Source organism: Nematolebias whitei, chromosome 13, assembly GCF_014905685.2.
Source record: "Nematolebias whitei isolate Nwh7 chromosome 13, NemWhi1, whole genome shotgun sequence".
Lineage (NCBI taxonomy): Eukaryota > Metazoa > Chordata > Actinopteri > Cyprinodontiformes > Rivulidae > Nematolebias > Nematolebias whitei.
Genome location: NC_056510.1, coordinates 4,909,147 through 4,926,952, shown reverse-complemented (window position 1 = coordinate 4,926,952; position 17,806 = coordinate 4,909,147). Strand labels below are relative to the sequence as shown.

Below are 17,806 nucleotides of genomic sequence, written 5' to 3'. Positions count from 1 at the left end.
ATAGGTTTTCCTCAGACATATAACCAGAACTCAGTATTAAGAAAAACAATCATATTTTTTGAAAAGTTGCATTACTGCATTCAAAAACTACAAACTGCAGTAAAACATGTTCCCATGTTGATTCAAGCAGAATTTCACAACAGTCAGAACATGAAAAGGAGCTTGGTTAAACTGGAAGAAGGACATGAATATATTTGAAACAATATTTACCTTTCCCTTCTGCCTGGATCGCAGGTTCCTTTTCCACTTCAGCTACTGTAAAGACACAAAATTTCACAATTAAAACAAGTACCAGAACCATGGACGTTAGAATCAGTGACAGGCTGTGCACCCGTGATGTTCTTGCATGCCACCTTTCGTTCTTTGAGTGTGCTGCACATCTTGATTTTGAGTAATGTTCTGTGATATGAGTGTCCACATCTCTAACAGTGTTTTAGACAAAGACAAGTGAAAACCTTGAAGACATGGTGTCACCTTGTAAAAAGGTATTTTTCCTATGGATGTGTGAAACAATAAGTAGGGGACAGAAATTGCTAGAGTGAGCAGAAGGGCCAAAAGCATGCAGGTGATGCCAACCTTTCATCATTGTGTTGCACTCAGCTTCTCCAGCTGAGCTTACATTTTTGTAAGAATAAGAACCCCCTGGCTTGGCTCCCACATTATTAGCATTTAAACAGCAAACTGTGCTGTCTTCTTTCAAAGAGTATGAACCAGAATCCTTGACATTCAGACGGTTGTAAAGCCAAATAGCAAAAGGAGTGGGAAGCCCCTTCCAAAAGCAGAACAAGGAGCTGATGTCCTTGTTTTTAATCTGCAGTTCCGGGGGGAGTTTGATCAGAAACTCGTGGCAGTTGGAGAACCGATGACTCTGCTCATCATGAAGTGCAACATCTGGGAAATAGAGGTGGCTGATCAAGTTGAAAGATCTCTGGGAAGACTTGGGCAATGGTCCCATCTTCTCCTTGGACTCCTGCTTGTCTTGGTCAGAGAGGTTTCTAGGGCTCTCCCTGTCTGCGTGAGACACTTTACAAACAGAATCGGTGGGGATAGGGGTCTCTGCTTTGAGGGTTGCTTCTTTAGCTGAGTGAGAATAAAGTTAGGGAGAGCAATTAAGGGTCAGAGAGTAAAAAGTTAAGACTAATCAATAAAGGGTTAGTAGGATGGATGATGAGATTAGCAAAGTGAAGCTGGCAACAGGGGGAGAGGGAAAACTATACTACAAGAGTTGTTATTGCATTACATTCTTACAGGTTACAAACTAAAAGGAAGTATTAAATTATGAGGAAAGGGTCCAAAGCGGGGAGCGCAGATGTAAGGGTGGGAAGGACAAGATGGAAATTTAAAAAAAGAAAGATTAACCACCTTCAACGGTGAGCTTGGCAGAAGAACTGTTCTGACCATGTTGGTTGGTGGCTGTGCAGCAGTAAACTCCCTGATCTGCCACGTCAACACCATGAATGACCAGGGACAAAAAGTCCCCACTTTGAGAACTCCTCACCCGCTCTGTGTTCACCAGGTTTTGATCATTATGATTCCATACCACTCCGGTGAAGGGCTGCCCATCAAACGAGCAGCTGAATTCAGCTACCTCGCCGCTTTTCACTCGGACGTCATTCATTTCCACCAGCAGCTTCGGTCTGGCTGAGAATTTGAAGTCCAAGCTGGTCTCCACTGAGCTTACACTCTCCATTTGAATCTCAGCAGTCCTCCATGACACAGAGGGACTTTCAGAGACCGTCTCAGAAAACTCAACACTGTGAGCTACTTGACCCACCAACAGAGATCTGAAACTCTCTGTCTGAGCCTCCAGTCTCTGCGTTAGCTTAGTCTCAGCCTCGGTGTTTGACACTCTAGCTAAGACATTTTCATCTGGGCAGTAAGAAAGAATAGAAGCATTAGGTCAACACAGCAACATTCTGGAGACTTATCGAGGTTATGTGCCAACGTGCAGTTGGGTTGAAGGTTGGAGGATGAGTCAGGATCAGTGAGGAAACAACATGGCTTGTTTCTGCAATCAATCATGCAAGCTTGACTGGAGCCAGAGCTTGAAAACCACCAGTGGGTCATGTCCGTGAGTGTGGGGAATCCAGAAATGTGTACTTCCACTGGTCAGAAGTTTTGTCCATGCTTTTTTTTTTACTCTGAAACTAAGATTCACATCTAAAAAAAAGCCTGTTAGGAGCTACATGGGTAGAAAAAAGATGCCATGCATTCACAACAGAAATTCCTGCTTGATGATGTTTACTACAAAAATAAAAGCTTCTCTTCCTTTTGAGGAAGACACAAAAAGACCTGAGTCTTTTTGACATGAACTAACAAAGAGCATGCAGTCATCGCAGATTTGACTCTCACTTTTATTTTGAAAACCATTAGATAGACACGCAATATTTGTCAGAACTCACCGTCGAGGTGCAAAGAGGCAGAACATGTGACCATTCCTGCCAAGTTTGTGGCAATACATGAGTACTCTCCCTCATGTGCAGGAAGAACTTTGGATATCTCCAACAGGCAGGTTTCATCTAAATGAGACATTCTGAAGATGTTTGACTGTCGGATCTCTCTGTCATTACAGAACCAAGCCACCTGCAGATCTGAAGACGACATGTTTGTTAAAATATGACTTTCTCAAACAGCCTGAATCACTACGGTGGTGAAACAGGACAGCTTGTTCATAAGCCAGCAGAAGGTGAGCAGTACCTTCCCCAGAGACGCTACACCTCAGTTGGGCAGGATGTCCCTCTGAGACCAAGACGTCTTTCAGAGGAGTGACCAGAACCGGGGCAGAAATTTGAGCCACGGCTTCCACCACCTCAGGAACTGAAAAATAAACCACAACAGTTTACCTACAGGTTCAACAGAAACAGGTTAAGCTGCGATGATTTGGGGTTTCTCCTTTGTAGAAACAAAATATATCTCAGTTTTTCTTTTATTTGCTTTAACATCTGCTAATCAAGTCATTTATGTTGGATAATTAAACCCAAATCATTACTAATTCAATTATTGGGACTCAGATTATCTTTGCAATTAGCAAGAAAAACAGTTTTGTATTCCAACCCAAACACCAGAACCGAAATGGATTATCATGAAAAATGCCTGACCTTCTACCGTGAGGGGGGCGGAGCTTGCAGCCTCTCCGTAATCATTTTTGGCCTCGCAGCTGTAGATGCCAGCGTCCTCTGGGAAGACTTCGAGCAGCAGCAGCGTGTGTTCGTCTCCATCATGAAGAAACTTACACTTGTAGCTGGTGGACAGAAGCTGGGAGTCTTTGTACCAGAACACCTGAGGCTGGGGCAGGCCGCTCAACTGCACAGAGAAGCGAACCAACCGGCCCGACAGCGCCGTCTGGGGCTCCATGTGGCGGACAATCTGAGGTAGCTCTGGCACTGAAGTGAAAAGACATCAGAGACATCAGAGTAGACATGCAGCAATTCTTGGATCAACCTAAAGTTCAGAAAGTGTCCAAACTCCTAAGTGATGGATCTCTTACATCTCACATGGAGGTTCATGGTGCTCCGGTTCTTGCCGGCAACAAAGGTGTACTCCCCAGCGTCGCTCCTGTAGGTTTCAGAGATGGTGAGGCGGTGCACCTTCTTGATGATCGCATAGTTAAACCTCTCCTCCTCTGTTAACTGGATCTCCACACCGTTCTTCAACCAGTGGCCCTCCACATCGTCCTCGTTCACCTCAAACTCAAAGTTGGCTCTTTGTTTCTCAACAACCTGCAGGCAGAGATGATCCACGGAGTTAAACACAATAAACTGGTTCCTGATTGAAAGAGCACTTTTTGCTGACACACAGATTAAACATTTTTAACAATCTCTGTCCTGCTGTCACGTAAACCAACAGACGGCACTGAAAGTAACCCAGCTCCATCTGTTGCTGCAGGTGTAAAACTCACTGTGATGTCTCTGCTGGCAGGCTCTGAGATCTTAACATCTCGTCCTTCCACTCCCAGGTTACCCTTGGACATGCTCGACCCGGCCACGGCGGTGTACTCGCCAGCATCAGACAGGCGGACTGACGGCAGAACCAGACGGTGTACAAACTGATCTGAGGAGATTTTGTATCTGCAGAAAACAGAAAGGAACACATGGTTAATGATGATTTTAGATTTAAAGGAATCCACCACCTGAACAACAGTGACTGTACCTGTCGGACATCTCCAGCTCTTGACCATCCTTCATCCACATCACCTGGACGTTTGGTTCCGACACTTCACATTCAAAGGTAGCCCTTTTCTTCTCGGTGATCTTCAGGTCCCTCAGGTGTTTGGTGAATTCAATCACACGTGCTGTAGTCAGACAAGTTTAAAACTGAACTTTGTGAAGAGTTTCATCATCAACATTTATTAAAATAGAAAATAAAGAACCTAAAGATGTAGAAGTTTATTCTCACAAGGGTTAAGCAGTGATGGAGGTCAGTCAGATGACTGAGAGCAGAAAGGCAGAAGAAATATAGATGTCTTACCCTCCACGTAGAGTTTAGCTGAGGTGACTGCAGACCCTGCCATGAAGGCATACTCAGCGCTGTCTCCAAAGTGAACATTTCTGATGCTCAGAGTATGGGTGAACTGTTTGCACCGAGCCTGGCATCTGTCGGTGGACTTGATCTCCATGCCATTCTTCAACCACTTGTAGGTGATTCCTTCATAGTTGACGGTCACCTCGAAAGTGACAGTGTCTTTCTCCTGAGCGTTCATGTCTTCCAGCATTGTTGAGATCAGAATTGCTGCGGGGGAGGGGGGGGGGGGGGGGGGATTGGACAAGCCTGATTGTAAGTTCAAAAATTTCCAGCAAATATTTTTCTCTGAAAAAATACGTGGAGATGGAAAAACAGAACTAAGAACTGCTGCTTAAATCAACATGTTGAGTCTTTATAACTTACCTCTAAAGCCAAAAGCACTTTATTTTAAACAAAGCTGTTTCTATTAAATTAACCAACCAGCACTATTATTATTGAACCAGTTACAGTGAAAAGCACAATTATATATACTGTATAAACAAATGTACGTTTTTAATGTCTATGACGTGCTTACGGTTGACAGTGAGCGTGGCTGACACTCGGTCGTTCCCGCAGACGAAGGTGTACTCTGCAGAGTCGTCCCTGCTGGTGTTCATGATCTTCAGCTGGTGGAGTTTCCCCTGAACCACGATCCTGAACTTCTCGCTCATCTCGATCTCCACGCCATCCTTCAGCCAGATGGACGGCACGTTGAAGTGAGAAACTTCACACTCGAACGTGGCTACCTGGGTCTCCGGGACGTCCACGCTCTTTATGGGTTTGGTGACTCGCAGAGCTGCAGGTAGAACGTGAACTTAGATGACTTGATTCTGGTAAATGTTTAGTTATTTTGATCAGAAAGTCTGCACGTTAAGGCTTACACTCAACGATGAGGTGAGCGCTGCACTGCAGGTGTCCAACCACAGCTGTGTACTCTCCCTGTTTCTCGTTGTCCACATCGCAAACTATCAGTTTGTGGGTCCTCTTCTCTGAAAGGATGGTGTAGTGCTCACTGGGCTTCAGGTCCACATTGTTAAACATCCATTTTACCGGGATGTTGTCCTCCGAGATCCCCACTTCAAACATAGAGGTAGCACCCAACAGGGCTGTGACATCTTTAGGCTTCTTCAGGATCTTGATGGCTGGGAGAAAATTGTTTCATGGTTACTAAAATGCCTAAAGGATTCTATTTCACATGAACCTCCTAAACACAGATATGTCATTGTTCTTTTGATTTCAGAAACCCTTACTTTCAACATTAAGCCTTGCGTTTGCAGACAGCTTCCCCAGTTTGAAAGAGTACACAGACTCATCTTGGGTGTTGCAGTTTTTGATCTTCAGGGTGTGAACTGTTCCCTCTGTAGTGATTTCAAATTTATCACTGGGCTGGATCTCAATACCATTCTTGATCCACTGTGCTCCTCTGACGTTCTCATGGGTCAGCTCAAGGCTGAACACAGCCTCCTGGGTCTCAACCACGTTCAGGTTCTTTAGGGTCTTCTTGATCTTTACAGCTATGTAGACAAAATATTTTATTAGTCAATGATCACTGATAGTATGGAATACCTTTGACAGGTATCTGACAGATCAAATCTTCTCTCTTATGACTGAACCTTAACTTGGTAAATGTAAAAACATTTCAAGGTTTGTGGAGAAATATTTTATTTAGAACCACTTGAAAATATAACTCCAGTTTCACCTTGTTTTTTCCATAAGTAAACCTAACTACCAAAGGAAAAACTGGACCTCAACAACCAGTTTTAATATAGAACATTCAGGAAAACAAGCAACAAATAAGTAAAAGGACAAGTCTGCCATTCTTTCATGTTGATGTATAATTTCATATTACCAAGGTTGCAGATTTAACGTTGACTGTGTATAATTTACAGAAACACCATGCACCCACCTTCAACTTTCAGGGAGGCAGTGGTCCTGGAGGTGGCGACCTGATAGGTGTATTCTCCAATATCAGTGGCTCTGGTGATGATGATAATGAGCCGTCTCACAGCGCCGTCCTCCTCACTCATGATGTTTTCACTATAATCGACGGGCTGACCATCTTTCAGCCACTTTCCTTCAGCTGATGGGTTAGCTACCTGACACTCTAGCACTGTCGTTTGGGAATCAGCTACAACCAGATCCTGCAGAGGCTTCTTGATGGCACCGCCTGATGACAGGAAAATGTTACCCCATCAAGAACCATCAATGATCATGCTCAGAGTGTTAAAATAATGTCACTGACTTACCTGTTACTGTGAGTGAAGCTCTGCATGTCTTCTCACCAGCAGCAAACATGTATTCGCCCTCTTCATCCTTCATGGCATTGATGACGGTCAGCGTGTGGAGTGTATTCTTGGTCTCCAACTTGTGCTTGGTGCCAGATTTGAGCTGCTGATTCTTGAAGGTCCAATAAGGGTCAATTCCCGGGTGAGAAACCTCGACTTCGAAGGTGACATTTTCAGACTCTGAGCACTCTGTGTCTTTCATTGGCTTCATGATCTGCACCGCTGTTCAGACAGAACAAAGATTAAGTCTAAAACGAGTGATCGGCTAGTTTTTACATCAGTCAACATCAACAATTAAAAAAATTAATTAGATTTTAATGATGAAATATTGTTCTTTCAGGTCATCAGAACTGTAGGGTAACACTTCAGTTAGTAAGCCAAGGTTGACGATTCCTTTGTGAATCTAAAAAAAATGCTGCTTTGGTTTGTTTGCACCGTTTAAGTTGTGCATACCTTGGTGAATTATACGTTTGTCTACATGTGAAAGAGGGTCAGGTTGTGAAGCCTGAAAACCTAAATTGAACTTTGTGCTCTAACAATTATGGTACTCATTGTATATTTGTCTGATCTTTGCATTCTTGGAAAATGTTCCTCATTCACTTACGCTCAACAGTTAATTTGCAACTGGTGTCCACTCGACCAACAACCATTTTGTAGCGTCCTTGATCAGAAGCATAGGTCCTGGTGAAGACCAGACGTTGCTTGGATCCTTTTGCCACCATACTGACCCTCTCACTGGGCTCCAGTAGTATGTCATCTTGGTACCATTTGACAGAGCTGATGTCCTGAGCAGAGATCTTGGCCTCCAGGACAGCCTTGGTGCCTTCAATGGTAGATGTGTCCTTTAATGGTATCAAAATACCAATAGCTGCAATACAAGAAGAAAGAAATACACTCAGAGATATTTATTTTAAAAAGCACCTTGTTTTTAAAATAACTTGTACTCAAGGGACTTACACTGAATGGACAGCTTTGCAGAGGATGAAATGTCATGATCAGGAGCCACAAAAGAGTAGACTCCAAAGTCATCCTTCTTGGCATCTTCAATCAGGAGTTTGTGGATTTGTTTGTCAATGACAATGTGCACATGACTTGAAGCTGAAATTGGCTGTCCATTCTTCATCCAGCTTCCTTCAACATTCTCCTGGGAAAACTTTACCTCAAGCTGAGCAATATCACCCTCACAAACTGTTAAGTCAGTCAGAGGCTGCATCAGGGTCACGGGACGCACTGAAACATAAAAACAAATGTATTCAGTAACAGAAACAACCAGAAATAAAAGAAGCAGATGGAATTTACCAAGGAAACCTACAGAATCCATCTCTTTTAAAAGCATTGGATCATGAGCAGCAAATTTCTTGGCAGAAGTTGTCAGAGCATGCTCCTCTCAGCCAAACTATAACCATACATTCACATTATCTTACACAATTCAATATTACAACAAACTTTGACTCACATTTCATCTTCAGTGTAGCACTTGTCTTGAATTCGCCAACTTGGAAAGTATATTTTCCCTGGTCTTCCTTCTTGACATCCTTTACTGATAGAGTGTGTCTTCCACGGCGAGAGGACATGGCGTATTTACCACTGGGCGACAGCAGCTTATCGTCAAAAAACCAGGTGCCGTCAGCATCCTCACGAGATACAAGACATTCAAACTCCCCAGAGTACGTCTCGGGCACCTCGGTGTTCTCCAGCTGCTTCACGATCTCTAGAGGGGCTCCTGTTGATCACAACGTTCAGATAGTACATCAACATCTACAACTCATTGAGTGCCCATTCAAACTATCTGACTGCTATAAGATGTATCCAAAGGTACACATGTATAAGCTAGAGTCAATTTTAAAAGTTTTGGAGTAATAAACTAAGACATGTTGGAGACTTCATGTTCTCAAGATTTCAATTGACATGGTTAATAATTGGCATGTTCAAATATGAACTCACATCTTTCACAAACATCATCAGCATATTTCTGAAAGGTGCTGGTTTCATGTCAAGGTTTATTAAACTCTTCCCTGTGACCCACCTTCAACAATGAGATTGGCACTTGTCCAGATATTCTCATCGTCTATAACCATGCAGGTGTATTCCGCATCATCTCTCATTTCAATCATCAGCACTGACAAGAAGTGGACTTTTCTGTCTGAGTGCATCCTGTATTTGTCTCCTGAGAAGATTTCCACATTATTCTTCAGCCATTTGACCTTAACAAAAGGCTCATTTGTTTCACACTCAAAGGTTGCCATTGTATCCTTCTCTTTGGCATTGACCTCCTCCAGCTGCTGGGTGAAGGTAATAACTTGTTTTGCTGCAAAAAAAAAGTCAGGGGAATTTCAGTTAGAAACTACACAATTCAAGGAGTTAAAGTTTAGAGAGCTGAGTGTTAAGGTACCTTGTACCAGTAGGAAGGCGTGGCTTGAAGTTTCTCCAGCAGTATTGGAGGCCTTCACCATAATACTGGCAGAATCCTCTGCTGTAACATCTCTGATCACCAGTTCACACACGTGGTCCTCAGGCCAGTACCAGTAAATACGCTCGGACTTCTCCAGCTGAATGCCATTCTTGAACCACTGACACTCTGGTTCTGGTCTACCGACGACTCTGACTCTGAACTTCACTTCATCACCGAGTGAAACTGTCTGACTAGTGATACGCTCCAGGATCTTAGGAGCTTCCATGCTGGGGGAGAGCTTGACTCTCTCTGGTTTCAGTGATTTCGCAACAAGTTTACGGCGCTCCTCTTCCTTCTTCTTCTCAGCCTCCTCCTTCTCCTTGGCATGGTGAAGAAGCTCCTCCTTTGTCTTCTTCAGTAGATCTTCATAAGAATCATCCCTCTTACGAGATTTGAGCTCTACTGCAGTGATAGACTCATAATAGCCTTCCTCTGTCCTACGTTTGAATTTGCTCCTCAGCTCCTCTGACTCCTCGATGGCTTTTTCACGCACAATTCTTTGAGCCTTCTTAAGCTTGACCACCTCCTTCAGCTGTGAATCCTCAACGGGTTTCTCGGTCTTCACAACCTCAAATGTGACTTTTCCAGGCTCCTGTGTAGCTTCAGCTCCCTTAGCTTCAGGTGCATGGCGCAGATGAGTTCTGAAATCCTCTTTTTGCTGAATTTCCAGCTTCACTGTGTATTCAGATTGACCCAGAATGTTGTCTGATACAACTTTAACCTCACCTGAATCATAGGACTTGATGTCAACAATCTCCAGGTAGTAAATTCCATCATAACGAAGTCTGTACCTCTTGCTTTTGCGGATGAGTTGTCCATTGAGGTACCAGTTAACCTTTGGAGCTGGATAACCGGTCACTCTGCAGCGGAAGCGAGCTGTGTCACCTTCCATAACACTGACTGGTTCAGGTAGAAGGACGATTTCTGGTTTCATTTTCTCTGTTTCTTCTTCAGCAGTGACTCCAGCAGGTCCACCTTCATGAGCCATACGCTCAATCTCGTCCATTCGGTACACTCCCTTCCTTCCTTCTGGAAGTTGTGTTTCCTCAACAAGGCCCTTCTCATCTTTAACAACCAGGGTGGCCGAAGTTTGGTCAACTCCAAAGTTGTTGGTAGCTCTGCAGGTGATGACTCCACTGTCTCTAGCATAAGCAACTTCATAGTCTAGGCTGCAGTAGCCAAACTCGTTGACCATGCGCAGCCTGTTTGCAGCAGCCAGTGGTTTGCCATCATGTAGCCACTCCACCACCATGGTGGGGTCCCCAATTGGAGTCAGTCTGCATTCAAAATGAGCTGGACCAAAACGCTTCATCCTGATGGATGTCATCTTCTTCTTGAACACAGGTTTCTGTTGCTTCTCTTTGTCATAAAGGTCACCCTCTTCCCACTGCTCTTGGCCATATCTCAGGTGGAGGGGCTCCAACTCAGGAGGTGTGATCTCTTTGGCTTTGTAGGTACCTTTGGGAATGATGAGCTTCCTCTCTGGTTCAGGCTCAACATAGTCGACCTCAATGTTGACTCTACAGCGGGTGGTGTCTCTGCCGGCCTTGTTGATGGCTGTAGCGGTGTACCAGGCACTGTCTGAACCAGCAGCAGATGGAATTTGGAATTTGGCCTCTCCTTTGGTTCCTTCAATCCTGAAACATAATATTTTTCTTTGAGGGTGGCTTTATAATTTCAGTCATATTCAGTTTATATTACTGGAGGAAATTAGTAGATGATATTTAAAATAACAAAGAAAATTGTTAAAAACTCCTTGTAAAAGATTGGTGATTTTTTGACTAGATCTTGTAAATGATAAAGGCCATAAATAATCCACAACTCGCTTCTATCTTTATTTGCTGTCTTTGAGATGGAGATTTTGGATAGTCAAAATAAAAATCCCAACATGTTCAGTAAATTAACAACTGCACTCTCATATTTCTGTGGATTTACAGTAAAGTCAGTGTGTATGGCAAAGACACGACGAGAAGGCATACTTGATGTTTGGGTGCTTCAGTGGGCTGATGATGTCACTGTTTTTCAGCCAGACGATGTCAGGCAGGGGGTTTCCAATGGCTTTGACAGCCAGTTCAACCAGAGTTCCCTGTTTCACACTGATGTTCTTCAGCTTCCCAGTGAACTGTGGACGCACCAAGGTCTCTTTGGCTAAAACACACACACACGCACATATACAGACATTAAAAAAAAAAAAAAAAAAATATATATATATATATATATATATATATATATATGTGTGTGTAGCTTTGTGTTCAGGCATTCAGCTGAGGTCACAGAGAATGAGGTGAGAACTTACCATCAACAGTGAGAGTGACAGAGATGGAGGAGCGTCCGGCTCTGTTCTGGGCCACCACAGTCCATTCTCCAGAGTCGTGTGGCATGGCTGGGACAATGATCAGGGACTGAGTACCATCCTCTTTAACAACAATCTTATGGGTGTGGTCGCTAACCACTTGTTGTCCTGAAAAAGCAATGAGTGCATTAAGATTTTAGGAACAAACATTCTTCAGTAAAGCACATTTGATGAAAATTGTTTCTGGTTAACTCACCATTGTGGAACCAGTAAGTGTCAGGCATCGGTCTGCCAACAACCTTCAGGTCATATCTGGCAGTTTGTCCCTCAGAACATTTACATGAGGTAGGTTTCATGACGAACACAGGTTTGTAAAGTCTTTCCAGTTGAGACTCATCGGTCTCATCGAGACGGCGAGCAGGAGAGCGTCCAGGTGAACGGCTGGGTGAACGGCCGGGAGAGCGGCTCAGAGAACGAGGAGATGTAGACCTGAGAAAAAATATATATTTTCATCAGTTATGGTATGATAAGGAGTTACCCATTTAAGGTTTTGAAGTATTTTCTTTGAGGGAAATCTTACCTGATCCTCTGAACTGCAGGCTGTGGTGTGTACCTCTGAGGAGCAGCACCAGTTGACTCGACGTAGAGCTTCCCTGAACTTACAGCATTTCCCTTTATGTTGGTGGAGAAGGCTGTGTACACACCTTCATCCTCCGGTCGAACCATGGACAAACGAAGGCTGGCCCGTCCATCCTGAAGAACCTCCATGTGGTAATGATCGCTAGACCTGATGCGCTGGCCATTTTTAAACCAAGCAATCTGTCAAATGACAAAATATTAGCATAGTTTGAATTTAGCTGCACCACTTTGAAGTCTGCAGCACTACACTTTCATTATATTTTAAAGGCAAATGACTAAAGGAGAATGTTTCCAAATGATTCATTACCGTGGGGAGTGGTATTCCAGACATCTTGCAGTGAAAGGTGACACTCATTCCTTCCATAATTCTGTAATTTTTAACGGAGGTTTCAAAGACTGGCTGCACTGCCTCGGTGGAGGTGGCAGTCACCATCAACTCTCCATCCTCTGTCACAATCTCTCTGTAGGTAATCTTCATTATGTTGAGCTCTATCTCCTGAATGATCCTCTGCTCCATGGCAGACAAATGGAACTCCTGCAGATGTGATCAAGTACGACAGGAGTAATAAAAACATGATTTATAATGGCAAGTAATGATTTAGCAGTTGAAATGCTAACCCTAACCCATCCAGCCAATCAAAACGCTGCTTATACCTGTCCGGAGATAATGGTTGTGGTCATCTGCTCCGTCACGGGCGGAGTGTCTCCCACTTTGGGTTCCTGTACCAAAGCTGTCACTTCAGTCTTAAAGGTTTCTTCCTGTTTCTTTATGTAGACTTCATATTCCTCTGCAGAAAAATATAGGCGTTAAAGATTTATTCAGTGCATAATATACCATTTGTGGATTAAATGTTTCAAACTTATGTTTTCTCTTTGTTTTATTCTCTTCAGTCTTCCCTCTTTTATGAACTTCCTCATGGCATTTTTGGACGCAGTGTTTGTTGACATACCTTCCTCCAGGAGGCTGGTGGAGGCTGAGACTTCTCCGAGTTGATTCTTAGCAAGGATGACGTATTCTCCGGCATCATCAGCGAAGGTCATGGAGATCTCCAGTCTGCACACTCCAGTCTCCTTCTTGTAGGCAACATTATATCTGATGAAGACAGGCAATTAGCTTGCGCTATAGGTGGTTCACTGAGAGTTTTAACTTAAAACTGCAGAGAATATACAGTTGTTTAAGATGTAGTTAAAGTCAAGCTTATATCCTATGTTAAAACCTACATGTATACTAAATGTTTATGTATGTACTAGTTGTTTTGTTTCTATTCGTTTCTACTCAGGTGTAGGCGTGTCTCCATTTGGAGTGTATCCAACAATCTGTGGGTGGGATCGTCAATGCAAAGCAGGCAGTAGTCGGATTTCTTTTTCTTTTTATTTGTCCTGGCACTTTATATGTCTGAGTGTAGCCGTGGGGAGACAAAGTTTCAGACAACTCCCTGTGCACTTGCTTATTCTATGTGACTTTGTTAAGTTCACACTGTATGCTCTCATCAGCCAAAATGGATAAAAAGGTTTGTGCCTCATCATTGGTCCATAGGATTAATTGGGATTTGCAGCTCCCCATCTCTATCTCAGGACAATATGCTCTGCAACAATCAGATTCAAAATGGCACTTCAGGAGAGTTTGCAAGTAGAGCATTGGTTCGTTCAGTGACGTCAACCCACGGGCCATTCAACGGCTGCAGTTTGCTAACATCAAAATGGCTTGATCGGCTCAGCTTGCTTGAGACCACGGCTAAGGCAGGTCTGAAAACCAAGCAAGAGCAGGTAATGGAGACACAACTGGCCGATGCTGAGTCGATGCTAACTGATTAACGGCTTAAGCTTCGGGCTGTATTTTGTGAAACTTTTTAATATTTCCATTATTTCAAAGAAAGAGATCTGAGACTGAATGCTGTTTCTGTGGTGGGTACTGGAAAGTTTACAAAATCAATTTGTTTCACCGTTTTTATTAAAAATAAGAAACCACGACTCACTTAAGGACACAAACAAATAGCCTTTGAGTACCTGTATCCGGTGGTGAGCAGCACACCGTTCTTCTTCCACAGGATGTGAGGTTTCGGGTTTCCTCCAACCTGACACTCAAACACAACACTTCCTCCCTCCACAAGCTTCTGGACACTCGGTTTCTTGACGAAGAAGGGAGCAGCAGCAGGAGCATCTGGCTCGATAATCTCTTCTTTGGTTTCCTCTGTAACTCTGAAATGTGAAGTTTCAGTATTTCTGTTAAGGACCTGAAATCTGTGAATGTATCAAGAAGCTTTGAAGAAGACCGAATGGACTCACGGTTTCTGAGCAGTCTCTACATGTTCTGGGGCAGCTGTCTCCTGTCTGCTCTCAATGTCTTCAGACACTGAAGGAGAAACAAAGTTCGTTTAAACAGAAACCACATGAAGGTTTTGCTCTGTTCACAGTAAACATGGTAACTTTGATGGATGTCAACATATAAATGAGCTTACTGTGTTACATGGTTTATTCTTGGTTTACTCTTTCAGCATTAACTGGTTTTGTTGGTTTATTTAGGCTTGATTAACACAATCTAACAGAGTTGATCCAGATTATTTACCAGCACTGGGTCTTGGTGTATCTGTTAGGATGAACCAGTTTTACATTATTATTATTTTTTATATATAAAAACTAAGGGGGCCTCATGTACAAAGTGTGTGTACTCACAAAAACATGTTGTATGCCCTTTTTCATGAAAAACTTCAGATGTATCAAGAATTAAATGAATGTGGAAATGTGCGCAGCCCCACACCAACTTCATGGGCCAGCTGTGGCGGAGTGGTTAGAGCAGTCGTCCTCCAATACAAGAGTCGGGGGTTCGCTTCCACCAGCAGTCACATGCTGAAGTGTCCCTGGGAAAGACGCTGAACCCCTCATTGCCTCTGATGTGCGTCTCATCAGTGTATGAACGTGATAAATCTCTGATTATTCTTTGTATAGATCTAGTAGAGCGCTGTAGGAATGGGTAAATGAGGGCACAGATTGTTGTAAAGCTCTTTGGGTATCTTGATCAGATAAAAAGGCGCTATATAAGTACAGTCCATTTACCATACTTTTTTTTTTCTCATTTGACGTAAATGGCTTCCTTTACCACTTTCACCAATTTTACATGATTTGTTTGTTAAACCAGAACAAAGTTTGTCTGCTTGTATCAGTCTTATTTCATTGGTAAATACCACAAAGTATTCCTAGAGCCATTTTATGACTGTATACCTGGTTCTACACGCTCACCTGCCATGTTTCACACAGCACTTGACCTTGGGTTGTAGAAATGACTTTCTGAAGCTTTTTTGACTTGATCTGACTGGCCTGAAAAAAACAAGACTTGACCACAAAGCAATGTACTGGTGAGCTACCCTCAAAGCCTGGTTCAAAGACGGTGCACCAGTTTCCCTACCCTGCTTGCTGTGGTTTGCTTCCATCAAGGTTTTTTTAGTCTGACCCCTCCCCTGAGGCCAATTTGCCTCTGAAAACCCTACCAGGTGCTGACACCCCAAACAGCATAACCACCAGGATCATAGGTGTACTAAACCCCCACGCCCAACATGTCAAGATGGTGATTCTGCAGAGCCACTGTGCTCCTCAAAACATCTGGTAAAGAATACTGCAGTCGTATAGCATTCCATGGATAGATGGATCTATTCTATGTGACCTGTTTTGTTTGTACCAAGCTAAAATTAATTCTGCTTAATCAGACAGAGTGACTGTGATTCTGGGGTTTTATGGTTCTGTGGTCCAGTCATTTAGTGGTTCTGTAGTCCTGTGATTGTGTTCCAACTCAAAGACTGCTGGTCTCCAGTCCTGACACATGTCGGTTTATCTACAATCAAGGAAGTCATCGGCAGAAAATTTGGACCTGGTCAGGCTGCCTGCCTTATTTGTTGGCTTGTGCCTTGAGCACCCAGACTCAAATGCTTTTGGCAGGATGGATCAGATCTCGGGGATTATTATCGGTGTGGCCATTTAATTTGGACATTTTGGAACCGAGTGGATTGACACAGACTCAAGGTAGATGTCAGTAAAAGTTCTGCCTGTCCCCAAAACAATCATGTTTATCTGAATTCGGCTCTCTGACTGGACTTGACAAGCCATCTTATCTTAATTCGTCTGGAAGTGTTGTAAACCTGATGCTCTGACCTTCCCTCCCCTCCTATCGAGGAAGTCTATGGATGATTCAGAGGGGTCCAGCTGAGTAAACATTCGGTCATCATTTCAAGACTCTTTGGATTCGTGCTTGGCCTCCTCGACACCCCCCTGAGTGTGTACGGATCCCTCCAGAGGGAACTGTTTGAACTGAGCAATTTTATCTGAACTCTGCAGCACCTGTGTGTGTTGTCTCTGGACATGCTCACCACCCTTGCCCCCCGCGGAATGTCGGCATCATTATGTGCTCGTGTGCAAAATTTTTTTTCATTATCATGCTGTTAACCTTCAGCCAAAGATTAAGAGCATGTTAGGATTTTTTTTTTTTTTGTCTCCAAACCCTATGTGTAATTTTTCACCACTTTTTATTGTCTGTCCAAACATGTCTCACTTGTAAATGGGTCTTAGAGACTCATTGTGATTTATCTGTTTAAATAAAGGTTGAATAAATTAATGAATGAATGAATGTTGAAGTGAAATGTAGAATCTCTAAACTCTGGTAGGTTCAGTGATGCTATTACTTATAGGTAACTATGGGAGAAAATATCAGCTCAGTAAACAAAGATAAAATAAATTTGACTCATTTCAGTGAAATCAACTCTCATGGATCATGCTGACACAATCCAAACAACATAATTTTGTTTTTCTGCTGATAGAAAGCCGTGTAGCCTTTTATGTGGAATATGATGCAGTTTTAATAGGTTATTTTTGGGTAGATATTAGATATTGAAAATAGATCAGTGTTGAAACTATCTTGGCTTCAGTTAAAGTGCTGTGTGTAGTCATAGTTTCCCTTCAATTATCTTTTCTGTACCTTGGACAAGCAGGTAGCAGGAGGTGCTGATGGTTCCCGCCTCATTGGTGGCGGTGCAGGTGAAGCGTCCGCTGTCCTCAGCGAATGCCTCACGGATCATCAATCGAGCATATCCGCTCGTATAGGTAATCTGGAAATCAATGGAGCTCTCGATCTTATAGTCTTCTCTGAACCACATGATGACGGGGGCGGGCTGACCACTGATCTGACACTCCAGGGTTATGGATTCGCCCTCAGTCACATTCGTATTCTTCAAGCCCTGCATGAAAAAAATACGCTTACTTTAGGGAATGTGACAATCCTAGAGAGGCTTTAATATGATCAATGGTCTAAGCAGAACTGAACCACTTACAGAGACCACGGTCGGTGGAACCACAGCGCCACCTGGAGATGGTACAGTTGCTGCCTCCTCCACCTGTGGCATAGTAACACATCTGTTAGACCAGTGATAATTAACCAATATATAATGCGTCTTAAAACATGTAAACTACATAGCAAATAAAAGGATTTATGCTGAAGATGTGAGCACGTGATGAAGAAGAGGAGATGAAACAATACAAAAAAAGAGGAAGCTTGATGGATTCAAGAGGTGAAGATGAAGTTTTCAGCAGCTCAGACAAGATGGTTAAAGTTTTTTTTAGCAGGATTTATAATCCTGGATTTTCGCAGAAATC

The 17,806-nt window shown here is 43.2% G+C and overlaps 1 protein-coding gene across 1 annotated transcript in view; it reads right to left on the bottom strand.

The window, feature by feature from the left end:
- ttn.1 (titin, tandem duplicate 1) overlaps nucleotides 1–17,806 on the bottom strand; it is a gene marked incomplete in the record, with an annotated part of 170,421 nt that overhangs the window by 138,353 nt on the left and 14,262 nt on the right. The window contains 31 exon segments of the mRNA XM_037686817.1: nucleotides 211–255; nucleotides 577–1,080; nucleotides 1,363–1,869; nucleotides 2,403–2,591; nucleotides 2,698–2,817; nucleotides 3,099–3,383; nucleotides 3,488–3,719; nucleotides 3,899–4,067; nucleotides 4,150–4,291; nucleotides 4,468–4,728; nucleotides 5,036–5,296; nucleotides 5,382–5,642; nucleotides 5,751–6,014; nucleotides 6,407–6,667; nucleotides 6,747–7,007; nucleotides 7,390–7,653; nucleotides 7,743–8,015; nucleotides 8,242–8,508; nucleotides 8,812–9,093; nucleotides 9,178–10,874; nucleotides 11,217–11,385; nucleotides 11,534–11,698; nucleotides 11,787–12,019; nucleotides 12,111–12,349; nucleotides 12,477–12,704; nucleotides 12,824–12,957; nucleotides 13,120–13,262; nucleotides 14,177–14,368; nucleotides 14,456–14,522; nucleotides 17,133–17,391; nucleotides 17,485–17,547. Of these exon segments, the coding sequence (XP_037542745.1) occupies nucleotides 211–255; nucleotides 577–1,080; nucleotides 1,363–1,869; nucleotides 2,403–2,591; nucleotides 2,698–2,817; nucleotides 3,099–3,383; nucleotides 3,488–3,719; nucleotides 3,899–4,067; nucleotides 4,150–4,291; nucleotides 4,468–4,728; nucleotides 5,036–5,296; nucleotides 5,382–5,642; nucleotides 5,751–6,014; nucleotides 6,407–6,667; nucleotides 6,747–7,007; nucleotides 7,390–7,653; nucleotides 7,743–8,015; nucleotides 8,242–8,508; nucleotides 8,812–9,093; nucleotides 9,178–10,874; nucleotides 11,217–11,385; nucleotides 11,534–11,698; nucleotides 11,787–12,019; nucleotides 12,111–12,349; nucleotides 12,477–12,704; nucleotides 12,824–12,957; nucleotides 13,120–13,262; nucleotides 14,177–14,368; nucleotides 14,456–14,522; nucleotides 17,133–17,391; nucleotides 17,485–17,547 (8,437 nt within the window).